Below are 16,621 nucleotides of genomic sequence, written 5' to 3'. Positions count from 1 at the left end.
TTGTCTGGGATCTGTATGATGTCCCATACATTTCAGTTGTGGCGGCGCTGCAGTGGATTTGCACACCTGGTTTCAGGGCTCCACAAAATTTCTAGTTGATTATTCTGATCGGCCAACCATGGGGAAATCAGCCAAACAAAAAGGGGATTGTTGGCTGTGGATGGCTCCTTTAAATCATGGTTGATTGCAAAAAAAGGAATTTACAAGCACCAACACCAGAGGATATCTATAAAAACCTTGTACTTTATATATTCCCCTGTGTTTGGCACAGTTCAGCAAAGATATTGTCTGGGTTGCATCACCTTTAATGCATTTGTGGCTGATGGGCAAGTTCTGTCTAAGCTTGAACCATGTAAGCTGTGTCTACAAGCCTTCAGAAAGCCTGGAGATAAATGTGCGCTATTCCTACTTAGTTTCCATTGTTCCTGTGGAATAATAGGAGATGTAGCATGTGAGTGCTGGCGGATCTTTCATATGTAGAGGCTGAACTGCAAAGCTCCGGTTTGCAGGATTTCTGGTTTTAGGTCCTCACTACTTTAGAGAGGATCTAATGCGGACAATCCCGCAGGGCTCAGACTGTATGTTTATTTAATACATACATATTACTAGTGGACTGGGATGTTTTACTTGTAAAAAACACAAAGTTTGTTCATATTATTAACTCCTTCACAACTGGAGATGAAGGAGTCAACCTAACTTTGTTCTGTGTAGTATTGTAGGCCTGGCATTTCAGCAAAAGTCGTACAGATTCCCATTTGTGTGTCATAGTCACACATGCAATTTTGCCGAAAGTTTCATTAAACTTGACTGCACATCTGTATTATGTAGCAGAAAATATTTTCCATTAAAATGTAGAGTAACTGCAGCAACTTGCTCCAATGTGACTCGAAGCTTTTCTATAGAAGTTTTAGTTCAGCAATGCCATAAATGACTATAATATTTAGAGATGAGCGAACACTAAAATGTTCGAGGTTCGAAATTCGATTCGAACAGCCGCTCACTGTTCGAGTGTTCGAATGGGTTTCGAACCCCATTATAGTCTATGGGGAACATAAACTCGTTAAGGGGGAAACCCAAATTCGTGTCTGGAGGGTCACCAAGTCCACTATGACACCCCAGGAAATGATACCAACACCCTGGAATGACACTGGGACAGCAGGGGAAGCATGTCTGGGGGCATAAAAGTCACTTTATTTCATGGAAATCCCTGTCAGTTTGCGATTTTCGCAAGCTAACTTTTCCCCATAGAAATACATTGGCCAGTGCTGATTGGCCAGAATACGGAACTCGACCAATCAGCGCTGGCTCTTCTGGAGGAGGCGGAGTCTAAGATCGCTCCACACCAGTCTCCATTCAGGTCCGACCTTAGACTCCGCCTCCTCCGGCAGAGCCAGCGCTGATTGGCCGAAGGCTGGCCAATGCATTCCTATGTGAATGCAGAGACTTAGCAGTGCTGAGTCAGTTTTGCTCAACTACACATCTGATGCACACTCGGCACTGCTACATCAGATGTAGCAATCTGATGTAGCAGAGCCGAGGGTGCACTAGAACCCCTGTGCAAACTCAGTTCACGCTAATAGAATGCATTGGCCAGCGCTGATTGGCCAATGCATTCTATTAGCCCGATGAAGTAGAGCTGAATGTGTGTGCTAAGCACACACATTCAGCTCTACTTCATCGGGCTAATAGAATGCATTGGCCAGCGCTGATTGGCCAGAGTACGGAACTCGACCAATCAGCGCTGGCTCTGCTGGAGGAGGCGGAGTCTAAGGTCGGACCTGAATGGAGACTGGTGTGGAGCAATCTTAGACTCCGCCTCCTCCAGCAGAGCCAGCGCTGATTGGCCGAATTCCGTACTCTGGCCAATCAGCACTGGCTAATGCATTGTATTGGCGTGATGAAGCAGTGCTGAATGTGTGTGCTTAGCACACACATTCAGCTCTACTTCATCGGGCTAATAGAATGCATTGGCCAATCAGCGCTGGCCAATGCATTCTATTAGCTTGATGAAGCAGAGTGTGCACAAGGGTTCAAGCGCACCCTCGGCTCTGATGTAGCAGAGCCGAGGCTGCACAAGGGTTCAAGCGCACCCTCGGCTCTGATGTAGCAGAGCCGAGGGTGCACTTGAACCCTTGTGCACCCTCGGCTCTGCTACATCAGAGCCGAGGGTGCGCTTGAACCCTTGTGCAGCCTCGGCTCTGCTACATCAGAGCCGAGGGTGCGCTTGAACCCTTGTGCAGCCTCGGCTCTGCTACATCAGAGCCGAGGGTGCGCTTGAACCCTTGTGCAGCCTCGGCTCTGCTACATCAGAGCCGAGGGTGCGCTTGAACCCTTGTGCAGCCTCGGCTCTGCTACATCAGAGCCGAGGGTGCGCTTGAACCCTTGTGCACACTCTGCTTCATGCATTGGCCAGCGCTGATTGGCCAATGCATTCTATTAGCCCGATGAAGTAGAGCTGAATGTGTGTGCTAAGCACACACATTCAGCACTGCTTCATCACGCCAATACAATGCATTAGCCAGTGCTGATTGGCCAGAGTACGGAATTCGGCCAATCAACGCTGGCTCTGCTGGAGGAGGCGGAGTCTAAGATCGCTCCACACCAGTCTCCATTCAGGTCCGACCTTAGACTCCGCCTCCTCCGGCAGAGCTAGCGCTGATTGGCCGAAGGCTGGCCAATGCATTCCTATGTGAATGCAGAGACTTAGCAGTGCTGAGTCAGTTTTGCTCAACTACACATCTGATGCACACTCGGCACTGCTACATCAGATGTAGCAGAGCCGAGGGTGCACTAGAACCCCTGTACAAGCTCAGTTCACGCTAATAGAATGCATTGGCCAGCGCTGATTGGCCAATGCATTCTATTAGCCCGATGAAGTAGAGCTGAATGTGTGTGCTAAGCACACACATTCAGCACTGCTTCATCACGCCAATACAATGCATTAGCCAGTGCTGATTGGCCAGAGTACGGAATTCGGCCAATCAGCGCTGGCTCTGCTGGAGGAGGCGGAGTCTAAGGTCGGACCTGAATGGAGACTGGTGTGGAGCGATCTTAGACTCCGCCTCCTCCAGAAGAGCCAGCGCTGATTGGCCGAATTCCGTACTCTGGCCAATCAGCACTGGCTAATGCATTGTATTGGCGTGATGAAGCAGTGCTGAATGTGTGTGCTTAGCACACACATTCAGCTCTACTTCATCGGGCTAATAGAATGCATTGGCCAATCAGCGCTGGCCAATGCATTCTATTAGCTTGATGAAGCAGAGTGTGCACAAGGGTTCAAGCGCACCCTCGGCTCTGATGTAGCAGAGCTGAGGGTGCACAAGGGTTCAAGTGCACCCTCGGCTCTCCTACATCAGAGCCGAGGGTGCGCTTGAACCCTTGTGCAGCCTCGGCTCTGCTACATCAGAGCCGAGGGTGCGCTTGAACCCTTGTGCACACTCTGCTTCATCAAGCTAATAGAATGCATTGGCCAGCACTGATTGGCCAGAGTACGGAATTCGGCCAATCAGCGCTGGCCAATGCATCCCTATGGGAAAAAGTTTATCTCACAAAAATCACAATTACACACCCGATAGAGCCCCAAAAAGTTATTTTTAATAACATTCCCCCCTAAATAAAGGTTATCCCTAGCTATCCCTGCCTGTACAGCTATCCCTGTCTCATAGTCACAAAGTTCACATTCTCATATGACCCGGATTTGAAATCCACTATTCGTCTAAAATGGAGGTCACCTGATTTCGGCAGCCAATGACTTTTTCCAATTTTTTTCAATGCCCCCGGTGTCGTAGTTCCTGTCCCACCTCCCCTGCGCTGTTATTGGTGCAAAAAAGGCGCCAGGGAAGGTGGGAGGGGAATCGAATTTTGGCGCACTTTACCACGCGGTGTTCGATTTGATTCGAACATGGCGAACACCCTGATATCCGATCGAACATGTGTTCGATAGAACACTGTTCGCTCATCTCTAATAATATTGCATGGAAGTTATAGAACTAATCTTAGACTTGAATCTCATTTTATCATTTGCAAAAAGATGTCAGTGCTATAAAACTCCATGTACAGAGAAACAGGGCAGTGAACGTAATACTTGCCCCAGTGAATAACAGCTAAGAACAGGGGACGTAACAAGTGACCAGTGAGCCCCATAGCAAAACTTGTAATGGCGCAAGTCTAAAACTGGAAAAGTGGTCTGCTTTATATATGGTAATAATGGGAAGGGAAAATAAGGACAGAAAGAGGGTACTATGTAATGTGAGGTTGTGCAAGAAAACTATTTTTATTAGATAAATTCCCAAAAAGTATATGTCGTATTAAAAAGTCACAGTACCCTCATTTTGTCATTCTTTTCCCTGCCCATCAATATATATAGCTTTCTGGTGGTGGCACACATCAGGGTCACTATATGTGAGATTACACTATATTGGAGGGACAACATTTAGTTTCTAATGGTCTGCTTTAGACACTGGGAAGCTACACACTGTGATGTCACAATAAAGAGATAATACACACTTTGATGTCACAGTACAAGAATAATAAACACAGTGATGTCACAGTACAAGGATACTACACACTGTGATGTCACAGTACAAAGATACTGTACACTGTAACGTCACAGTAAAGAGATAATAGACACAGTGATGTCTCAGTAAAGGAATAATAAACACAGCAATGTCACTATAGCAGGGTAGTACAACACAGTGCTGTCACCATATAGAGACTGCAGACTTAGTGAAGTCACCACATAGAGATTGCAGACACAGTGATGTCATCACATGGAGATTGCAGACACAGTGATGTCACCACACAGAGATTGCAGACACAGTGATGTCACCACACAGAGATTGCAGACACAGTGATGTCACCATATAGAGATTGCAGACACAGTGATGTCACCATATAGAGATTGCAGACACAGTGATGTCACCATATAGAGATTGCAGACACAGTGATGTCACAGTACAGAGATAATAAACACAGAGCTATCACAGTATAGGGATAATTCCTACTATTATATCATAGCACATGGGTAATGCACACACAAAAAGATCACTGTGTACACTGTAACATCACAGCATATGAAGAAAATAATTCTAATGATGACACATGAAGGTGTCATGATGTGCTAGGCAAGTAATGGAGATGCATTCAGTTTTCTACTCCACATATCCTTCCATCATCCACAGTTGTTGCTGATTGTACCTAGTAGAAATGGGCCCCTTGGTTGTTGAGCCCCATAGCTGCTGCCATGTCTGCTAACCAAGTAGTTATCCCCATTACTATGAATCTGCCCAGGATATTCAAGAGACATTATGGTCTTACCAAATCAGCTAGAATTTTAATCACAGTTGGTTTAGATGAATTACTGCAATGGAGAGGGAATAAAACCGAAAAGGAGTAGGCACAGAGAGTCACGCGGAAGTATAAAGCCGTAAAAGCTAGAGATGAGTGAACACTGTTCGGAACAACCGTTCCGAACAGCACGCTCACAGCACACTCCCATAGAAATGAATGGAAGCGGCCGGCACGCGGGGGTTAAGCGTCCGGCCGCCGGCAAAGTCTGCGTGCCAGGTGCTTCCATTCATTTCTATGGGAGTGTGCTGTTCGGATCGGCTGATCGGAACAGTGTTCGCTCATCTCTAAAAGCTCATTGTTATTATCTCTATGACCCTGTGACCAATCTATAGCATCATAACTGTCGAAAATGGCTGTCTATCTGACTGATATAGATTTCTTTACATTTTTGAGAAAAGATATATTAAAACCTGTACAAACCTTGACAGCATTCATCTATATTTTGTACAATACAGTCTGCCATCCTCAATGTCTGCCTTTCATATGAAGAATCCACTTATGTATTATTGGTTATCTCGTCCCTTTGTACTCGGCATTTACCATGCTAGTGGCTTGTTCTATAATTTTCTGCTATTCTACAAATGATACGGTTCCTATGCAAACACGTTATTTTCATGGAGCTTAAAACGATATTGACATCTTTTACCAATCATGTACTCGCCTTCTGTACTGTTACTTTATACTATAGAAGCTGAAAGCGGAAGGGAAATGTATTTATCCTTTTATTGTGTTGTGTCGGCAAGCGACTGTTGCTCAAGACTACATCAAAAGACGGGATATTTAGGGTAAATATGGAGTAACTTGTCAACTGATCCAAAGTAGACCTGTGTGTGTAGAAGCAAAGACTTGGATATAAGTAGGACTTGATAGAATCTGCAGACGTTTCAATGGTTTTATACTCTGAATGTAACGTTATGTAATATTATGGGGCCAATCAAATCACTTTATATCCTGCCTGTAGCTATAGAAGGGGCAATGGTAGCAGTTTCACATGGTCTTGGGTGTGTAAGGTTGCTCTAAAACGTCTCTTTCTCGTAACCAGACACCATTATTATAAATGACGCAAGGAAGTAGGGAGACCGTGCTACATGTACCACGAGCTTCAAGTTACATCTATGTGCGACCACCCCGGGAGAACCGTGCAGGAAGCTGGACTGTCACGGTGACCTTATAGGCACCGGAACTCCCAGGAGAGGTGCACAGGGTAATAGGCAGAGTCAGTTAGATGTGACGCTAGTTTTAGTATTGAGAAACCCGCTGGTTCCTGGGCTGAGATGGTGATGTGGGTGCCAGTGCTCTACTCCAACAAAGAGCTTTTGCCCAGGGCTTAGCTGCAAGGAAGGCAATGTGCAGGCCAGGATCAGTAGAAGTGCTCACTGCTTTATTGTAACAGGCATCTGCTGGTCACTTGTCCTGTAGCAGTGAGCTGTGGCACAGTGGCTTGTAGCTGGCTGACACCTTCCCATGTGTTAGCAGAGAGTCTAAGATGTCTGCAGATCCAGATTCTGGCTTACTGCAGGGGCTCATTTACCTAGTAGAGGTCGGTGCAGGCTGCCAGGGTTGGCTCTGCTTAGCCTGATATAATCCTCTCCTCTTACTGATAGTGATGCAGGGCGCTGTCACACAGCTTCTCTGCCCTACTGCTGCTGTGGCAATCCTCACAGCACACAGTGTCTTAAACACAAGATGGCCACTGCCACACTTCTCCTTCCTCCTCCTTCCCTGGCTGCTTACAGAATACTACTTCCTCTCTCTGCTATGACTATTTCCTGTTCCAGCTACAGATCCACCCACTATAGTGTGTGTTGCTATGGAAACCACAGCTCACTAGGACAAGTGAAACCAGAGAACAATAGCTTAACAACATTACACAAATGAATACAGTATGAACATGGCAACATATACAAACTATCATAACATGTAAGGCACTTATATGGCCAAATAACCATTAGTAACTCCTGTGAGGGGGTTGCATATAGTTAACATAACGATAAATGGACTTGAACAGTCAATCCAGTTATAAGGATAAGGAGAGGAGTGTGTTGAATTTCAAGGAGAAAGCAACCTGGCCATTCATGGGATTATATTAGAGAATTTCAGCCACTCATTATTATGGGACTCATCACATAACAGGACTTATAACTACAAATGACTGGCTAAATGCCCCTCAGTGGTTGCTACACACAGTATAATGCTCCTTATTAGCCTACAGGGAGTATAATCTGCCATCAGTGGCCCCTCATAGGCCCCAGTGGTTGCCACACACAGTATAATGCTCCTTATTAGCCTACAGGCAGTATAATCTGCCATCAGTGGCCCCTCATAGGCCTCAGTGGTTGTCACACACAGTATAATGCTCCTTATTAGCCTACAGGCAGTATAATGTGCCTTCAGTGGTTGCCAAACACAGTATAATGCTCTTTATTAGCCTACAGGGAGTATAATCTGCTATCAGTGGCCCCTCATAGGCCCCAGTGGTTGCCACACACAGTATAATGCTCCTTATTAGCCTACAGGCAGTATAATGTGCCTTCAGTGGCCCCTCATAGGCCCCTCAGTGGTTGTCACACACAGTATAATGCTCCTTATTAGCCTACAGGCAGTATAATATGCCATCAGTGGCCCCTCATAGGCCTCAGTGGTTGTCACACACAGTATAATGCTCCTTATTAGCCTACAGGCAGTATAATGTGCCTTCAGTGGTTGCCACAAACAGTATAATGCTCTTTATTAGCCTACAGGGAGTATAATCTGCTATCAGTGGCCCCTCATAGGCCCCAGTGGTTGCCACACACAGTATAATGCTCCTTATTAGCCTACAGGCAGTATAATGTGCCTTCAGTGGTTGCCACACACAGTATAATGCTCTTTATTAGCCTACAGGGAGTATAATCTGCTATCAGTGGCCCCTCATAGGCCCCAGTGGTTGCCACACACAGTATAATGCTCCTTATTAGCCTACAGGGAGTATAATGTGCCATTAGTGGCCCCTCACACAGTATAATAGGACTTGGTGGCCCATATAAAGAATAATGGCCTCTTAGACAGCATAATGGCCCCTAACATAGTACAATGCTCCCTATATGCTCTCCCACAGGGTAAACAATAAAATAAAAAATAATCATGTTATCCCCATTCCCTGTCTCAGATATGGTGCAGACCTCAGGCCTCTTTTCGTGTTTGGCCCGTCAATTGCATCTTAGCTCAGGTGACACAATGATGTCATTATACTACCTGAGCCTATGAGGGAAATAGAGGAGCAAAGAATCTATTAGATATGGACCCCCACAGGATTCATTTTGGTGGATGCAGCTTATGCCCTGCATGTTTCGTCCATTTGATGACCCTGAATTCCCCAAATCCCATGAATACCCTCATATTTAATTATTTTTTTGCTTACTGGTATAATACCATCATATTCTGCAGCACTTTACAAATATTGGAAGTCACTGTCCGATATAGGGCTCACAATATGAATTCCTTACTATATGTCTTTGGAGTGGGGAGGAAACCGGAGTTCCCGGAGGAAACCCTCACAAACAGAGGGAGAACTTACAAACATCTTGCAGATGTTGTCCTTGGCTGGGCAGCACATACATTTTATATGATATTCCCTGGCTGTCATCACTAGGGGGTGTTTAGGAATTTATTGATTGCTGTTTTATTAATGAATTTAATTGTGAACGGTGTTAAGTAAGCTCCTTAGCTCCCTCTAGGGGGAATGTAGACAGTGGGAATTTTATCATTTAACTCTATCTCTATATAGGAAAATGGATCTCTGACCACCATAAAGATATAGTAAATAAATATTTTTTAAAAATATACTAGTCTATTAGATAAAAAAAATCAAAGGTGTACATTAAGTAAACACTATCACAACTTCCATTACCGCATGCGAGATATAGACCACTCTATAGTTTCCCATTGTCCAGATGATCAACGCTGGGGGGTATATAATTACAGTATCTAGGGTAGAAAATCCCTTTAGTGCACTCAAAATGTGATTCCAGCTACTTGTACAAATCTCTTACTAAATCATTTTGTATAATTTTGCTATTTACATGAAATGCAAATGTGCATTTGCTGAATCAATTAAGGAAAACAAATCCAGGCTTTGTCTCAGGTAGCATTTGTATGATATCGCGTAGTCCAAAAAGCTATTCGCCCTAACTTTATCAGAGCTTAGGAACCAATTCAGGTTTTAATGATCATGGACCTGCCAAACTTAATTTGGAACTGACTATTAGCCAGATTATCAATGAACTAAAATCACCGTTTTCATTCTAATGCAGGCAGCTACATATAAGTATGATAATGTAATTGCAATGGAATAACTGCAAATGATATTGTGAGTCTTAGCCCAATTTCTATTTTATTACAATATGTAATCTTGGTTTAGTTGTCCATTACTATAAATTTTCATATAATAGATATGAGATAAATAGATAGATAGATAGATAGATAGATAGATAGATGATAGATAGATAGAGTAACTAGAAGCTACATCTTAAATGGATATAGATATAAAATTTATATAAACAGTAAATAGCTAGATGTAGATAAATTAGAGATAGATGATAGATAGATAGATAGATAGATAGATAGATAGATAGAAAATTTTAAAGCAGCAAAGATAAAATATAAGTAAAATATGGGTGCAAGTCGGTTGAGAAAGGTTCCTATAAGGACCAAAATGTCACACTTGTCTTGGATTAAAAGTCACTAGATTTTTGCATCTGATTGGAGTGCTGCCATTCATGACTAGATAGATAGATAGATAGATAGATAGATAGATAGATAGATAGATAGATAGAATGGAGATAGATAGATAGATAGATAGATAGATAGATAATAGAGGATAGATAGATAGATGATATATAGATAGATAGATAATGGAGGATAGAGATAGATAGCTAGCTAGCTAGATAGATAGATAATAGATACAGGGGTGAACCTACCCCTTTCGCCGCCCGAGGCAAACTACAGAAAGCGAAGAGGCGTGGCCAAATGAAGGGGGTGGGGCTTAGCACCGTTCGCAGGCAGAGAGCAGGCACGGAGATGACCTGCTCTCTGCCTGAGCATGAGGGGAGGCTGCTGGAGCAGCGCTGCTCCAGTGGCCTCCCCAAACCACCGCTCGGTGCTAAGCCAGTCCAGGACAGCTTATCCTGGACTGGCTTAGGTGATCAAAAATGCCGCCCTCCCTGAGGTCCTGACATAGCGCCGCCTGAAGCGGTCGTTTCAGGTCGCCTCATGGGAGGTGCGGCGCTGGATAGATAGATAGATAGATAGGGGATAGATAATAGAGGATAGATAGATAGATAGATAGATGATATATAGATAGATAGATAGATAGATAGATAGATAGATAGATAATAGAGGATAGAGATAGATAGATAGATAGATAGATAGATAGATAGATAATAGATAGATAGATAGATAGATAGAATGGAGATAGATAGATAGATAGATAGATAGATAATAGAGGATAGAGGATAGATAGATAGATAGATAGATAGATAGATAGATAGATAGATAGAGAGATGATATATAGATAGATAGATAGATAGATAGATAGATAATAGAGGATAGAGATAGATAGGAGATAGATAGATCGATAGATAGATGATATATAGATAGATAGATAATAGAGGATAGAGATAGATAGGAGATAGATAGATAGATAGATAGATAGATAGATAGATAGATAGATGATATATAGATAGATAGATAATAGAGGATAGAGATAGATAGATAGATAGATAGATAGATAGATAGGAGATAGATAGATTTCCTGATGCGAAAATTTTCCTGTATGTAAAGAACATATGACATGTCTACAGACTGTTACAGTTTCTTGTTCAGGGAATATGTCAAGATATAAATTCTATCGGTTGGGGGGGGGGGGGGCAACAATTCAGCAAATTTTTTTTCAGAGTTGGGTTTATTTTATTGGTGAGCATTAATATTTCCCGGGAGACAATAGCTTTGATGGTTACGTCCTACAAGGTTCTGAATAAATTTTGCATTTCGGGTGTTCAGTCCCCTTTAATTTGAGTGACAGGCTCTGCCAATTTACTGTTAGCAAATCAGAGACGCACCCAATCCGGATTTGAAATTAATGGGCTGAATCTTGCCTGAAAGCAGAAGATATGACTTATGTGGATGTCACCCACTGGCTTTTTATGGAAATTATTAATAAATCAGTAATTCCATCTGCAAAGATGTTGTTGTGTTTATAAATATTTAATTTACCTTCAGGTGTCCGCGCATTTTTTTCCTTTCTCAAAGCTTGATGACTTTGCTACACTCTCAGCAGAACAGGAACGTGTGTGAAGTTATTGGTGTAATTTCACATGACTTGTTTTGTGGTGGGAGAATCCGGTTTCATCTTTTCGATCTTATTTGTGTAACTGTCTAGAAAAAATTCTTTGTAGCAGTTTATCCTGGATAATAGTATTCCATTCAGGCAGAGAGGAAACAAAAATACTTAAAGGGGTCTCTCTATTATTTCAAAGATGCTTTTAGGGAATTGGATGGGGACCTTGTTCAGACTCCTCATCGATTAACTAGAGAATTCTTCACTCTGGGGGGGCCCGCAACACATGTATATTACATGGATAACCCATTGAGTTTTTCTAGGCACTGTGCATATGTAATTCTTTGTTTCCCCTGTGGAGGCACTGCAGGGAAATGTATCACTTGTTGTTCCAGGTTACATTTGATTGCAGGGGGTCCTAGGAGTGGGATATCCTATGATCTGCTTATTATTAGTGGATCCTTTTGTATTGTCCAAAGCGGCCAATCCTTTCAATGTTTTTACATACTTGATAAAATAACAAGACACTTAATATCATTGATTTTAGAGTTGATCTATGTCAGTTCTTGGTCCTAGAAAATAATATTTCAGTAAAGCAAGTTTCATGTAAATTGATAAAATAATTGGCATTAAAAGTGGAGAATACTACTGCTAAAGTGCTGACACCAATCCCCTTTCTCAGAAATAGAGCCTAGATTGGTTTGTTCTCCCCATCCAATCACTCGTGCTATGGGTGTTGTTGGACTCCATAATGTACTGTGTTACCAGAGAGGGGATAGGGGTTGGTATCAGCCTAAATATTTCAAATGATGAGTTGGGTTGTGCCATGATTGGTGTCTAGGCCAAAGGCTTGCACCAGAAGATCTTATTATTGATGTGGCTGATCAAGTTTAGGATCAAGAAAAGAGTTAGGGCCCCTTCACACTACGGATACGCTGCCTGATTCTGAACGTTAAAACACGGTCAGAATCAGCGCGTATAAAGCAGATCCCATTCATTTCAATGGTAGCCGGCATACGAGCGCTCCCCATAGAAATGAATGGGCTGCTTTTTACTCTACGAGCGCTCCCATTGAAGTGAATGGGAAGCGCTCACGTGTACGGCTCGCCGTGTGAAGGGGCCCGGCGCTCGACTCAGTCCGAGCCGTACACACGAGCGCTTCCCATTCACTTCAATGGGAGCGCTCGTAGAGTAGAAAGCAGCTCATTCATTTCAATGGAGAGCGCTCGTATGCCGGCTCCCATTGAAATGAATGGGATCTGCTTTATACGCGCTGATTCTGACTGTGTTTTAACGTTCAGAATCAGGCAGCGTATCCGTAGTGTGAAGGGGCCCTTAGACAGCTTCTCGAAACCCCACATATCTCACTTGAGTTGTGGGTCAGGGTTTAACTCATCGAACACTGCAACTACACCGCAGGGAATATGAAGCATGACATGGCACTCGAGCAAGCAATGGGTCATAGATGCTGCTCTGGTTTTAAGACATTGTCACGAGCTATTCCACACGCCTAATAGGATTTTTGGATAAAGGTTGCATTTACAGACAACCTTTTAATAATAGTTGGGGTTGAGTTTAGAGGGCAAACCACGCAAAACTTGTTTTGTAAATATTCATGATGAAAGAATAATCAGCAGAAGCTTAGGGGATGCGCATAAACAAATGTTATACTCACCTCTCCTGGGCTCTGTTACAGTGTCCAATGCGGTCTTAGTCCTCTTTGCATTATGATATTGGCACGTCCCACATGACCACTGAGGCTTAATCATATGAAGCTTCTGATGTCATTCAGGAGACTGAAAGAAGCCAAAAATAGCCTGGAAACCTGCACCAGACACTGCGACAGAGGCTAAGGAGGGTGACTATGACCACTTTTTATATTTACACACCAGCCTGGGCCTCCACTCGAAGTCTGAAGAGACAGAGAAGAACTTGAATTCAGTCTAACTCAGAATTTTTAGAACAAGCCTATTAACACCAGAGAATCTGTTGGTGACACCAGTGCCAGAGGAGACATATGAATATATAGTACTCCTTAACTATGAAGGTTTAGAGATTAAATTAAAAAGAGAAACTCTATTAATATGGCCGAGTAATCCGTAAAAAACTCAAATAACCTGCACAAATAGAATTCCTACAAATAAATTCCAACTTGCTATTCCCTGCTATTTTTTTTTAGGTCCCTATGTCAATATATTTTCCAAATTATCAACCACTATTTTCATTTTTCAGCATTTTCTTGCCCTGGCTCTGTGTTTAAGCAGTTTGCAGGATCATTGGGTATGCACTTGAATGCCACGGCACACATAAGAAAAACATTAATGCTCACTAGATTGTCAAAATATATATCACTGACAAACACATAGAAATATCTGCCAAATAAGAGGCAGAAGGTCTTACTCAGCATAATCCAACTCAATGAGCCGAGACAAGACGAAGCCGGGCCTTGAACTTGCGTGCCTTGTGTGTTCTTTTCTACTTGTTTATGAGGATCGTCTGCTATTACTGTGTCGGAATTTTGTTTTGATTTTGCAACGGAAAAACTCTGTACATTTATAATTGTGATCATATTTTTTATATCTTTTTTTTGTAGGAAATTGCAGCTTATTTAATAACATTTGAAAAGCATGAAGAATGGTTGACAACCTCCCCTAAAACAAGGTAGGACGGTATTTCCAAACTTAACTAGTAGGATTTGTCATAGTAGTCTGATGTTGTTTGTAGGGTGGTCATTGTCTGCCAGTGAAAATACCTGATTTCTGGTGACAATATATATATATAATTTAAAAAAAAAAAAAATATATATATATATATATATATATATATATATATATATATATATATATAATATATATATTAAAAGTTATTAATATTGATATTGTTGTTATTATTATGTTTTTTATTTTGTGTTAATAGAAATTTAGATGAAAATTACAATGCTGATCAATATTGAAAACAAATTGATTATACTATATGCTTACATATCTTGACATATAGCACGTCCAATAGTTTTTTTGTAACATAACAAATGCTATTGGCCAATACATGCCCCCTTTGACTTATAATCTGATACATTGATGTCCTGTTGTGGGGTTCTGTCATATTGTTCTAGTTCTCTAATGTAAGAGAACACAACTGGAACTTCTGATGGCAAGGTGTTCAGAATATGAAACAATGGGAACATTTTATTTAGTGTCCATGCACTATATATTAGATTACACAGGTGACCCCAGGAAGCCCTGTGGATCTAAATGTAGGCAGGCTGTGTATTACTGTATTGTGTTCTCTTGAGGCTTCTGATTCCCAGCAGTCCTGCTGGAAGAGGATTCTTCTATAATGTGGTTTGCCACCATTTAATATAACACTGAAGGCAAAATGCCTACGCTATGTTATGCCTAGTACACCGCCTAAGGGGGCAGCGCATGATAGAGGGCTCTACTATTATTGATCCTTGCATCTCTACATCACGCTCCACCTCCCCCCATCATATACAAGTACATAACAAGGTGTAGGATATCCACTTTGTACAGTGCACCAGAGTACTAGCTCACAATGGGGCCAAGTTATCATTCAATTTGTATCATTTCCATTTTTACAATGCTTTGCGCCTAATGTGCCTTTTTTTCCAAGCGGTCTTACAGTATGGTCCTGGCATAGATGGCTCATAGATGTATTTCTAATTTACTAGTTGTGACTTTTTATAGCCAGAAAATTTTTACATAAGCACACTCTACGGGGTGGGCCATAAGTATGGATACACCCAGATAAAATGGAAGTGGTTGCTGATATCACCTTACTATTTGTGGCATATTAGTACATGGGAAAGGGGGAAATTTTTGAGGATGGGTGTCGCCCATTTTGGATTCAACTTTACTTTTTTCACTGGTAAGGGGTCATGTTACACATCAAACACATGGAAAATTGCATAAGAAAAACAATAGTGTGCTCATTTTTAACGTAGCTTTATTCATTATCGAGTTATTTGTGACATGGAGCAATGACAGTAACCCACTAAAGATGTGCTCAAAGTGCTGCCCATTGTGTTGAATTGTCAACGTGTCAATGGCCCCAGATATATAAGTCCAAGGGAGTGAGATCCGGAGACATTGGGTGTATCCATATCTGGGTGTATCCATACTTATGGCCCACCCTGTACTTCTAACTTGGCTAAAAAAAATACAGCAAAAAATCCTAAGTCAACTCAGGTGCCCCCTGTATAGAATTCCAACAACTTGATATATTTATCACAAAATAAATCCAACCCAAGGAGCCAAAAATAAGTTTAAAAAGTGGCATAAAAATAATTTAATAATAAATTGGCCCCAATGTGCCGAAAAATGCTAATTATACATAATACCTATTAAGTGTTTTAGATACATGCCATGCTTCAAACACAATTTTTAAAGATGTCTACAAAATTCTGGCACTCAAATGTAGCTTCCACTCCTGCCTATACCTGATGGCTTCTATTATATACCTGTCTATATTTCCCTCATCAGATAAACGGATGAAGGTCCGAGTATGGACAGAAACGTTTTGTATTTGTGAATTAAATAAATTTTGGATATTTTGGAAGCTACAATTGAGTGCCAGAATTTTTGCCCTATTAATTTAGTTTGTCTGGGCACCATTACTGATACCGAGTGACTAGGGTTGAGCGATCGGGATCGGAAAAGATCGGATTCCGATTGGTGATCGAGTAAATTTCACGATCGCGATCGGAATTCCGACCCGATCTTTTCCAGTGGGATCGAGATCGGAGGTTATCTCAAGATCGGCTCAACCCTAAAAGTGACTTTTCCCATAGAAAAGCATTGACTAGGGTTGAAGATCGGGATCGGAAAAGATCGGATTCCGATCGGCAATCGAGCAAATTTCACGATCGAAATCGGGATCGAGATCGGCTGGAAAATGATCGGAAATCGGATTTTAAAATCGATCTTGAAATCTCAAGAT

At 42.1% G+C, this 16,621-nt stretch overlaps 1 protein-coding gene across 4 annotated transcripts in view; it reads left to right on the top strand.

The window, feature by feature from the left end:
- The window catches only part of CAMTA1 (calmodulin binding transcription activator 1), a 1,244,145-nt gene that overhangs the window by 292,473 nt on the left and 935,051 nt on the right, over window positions 1-16,621 (top strand). For all 4 annotated transcript variants that reach the window (XM_075279917.1, XM_075279916.1, XM_075279915.1 and 1 more), the window contains exon 3: window positions 14,259-14,326. In XM_075279917.1, coding sequence (XP_075136018.1) covers window positions 14,259-14,326 — 68 coding nt within the window. The remainder of the gene's footprint in view (window positions 1-14,258; window positions 14,327-16,621) is intronic.

This window comes from Leptodactylus fuscus, chromosome 6 (assembly GCF_031893055.1).
Source record: "Leptodactylus fuscus isolate aLepFus1 chromosome 6, aLepFus1.hap2, whole genome shotgun sequence".
NCBI classification, from domain to species: domain Eukaryota; kingdom Metazoa; phylum Chordata; class Amphibia; order Anura; family Leptodactylidae; genus Leptodactylus; species Leptodactylus fuscus.
Note: the sequence above shows the minus strand (reverse complement) of the source record. Positions and strands in the feature narration are given on the sequence as shown.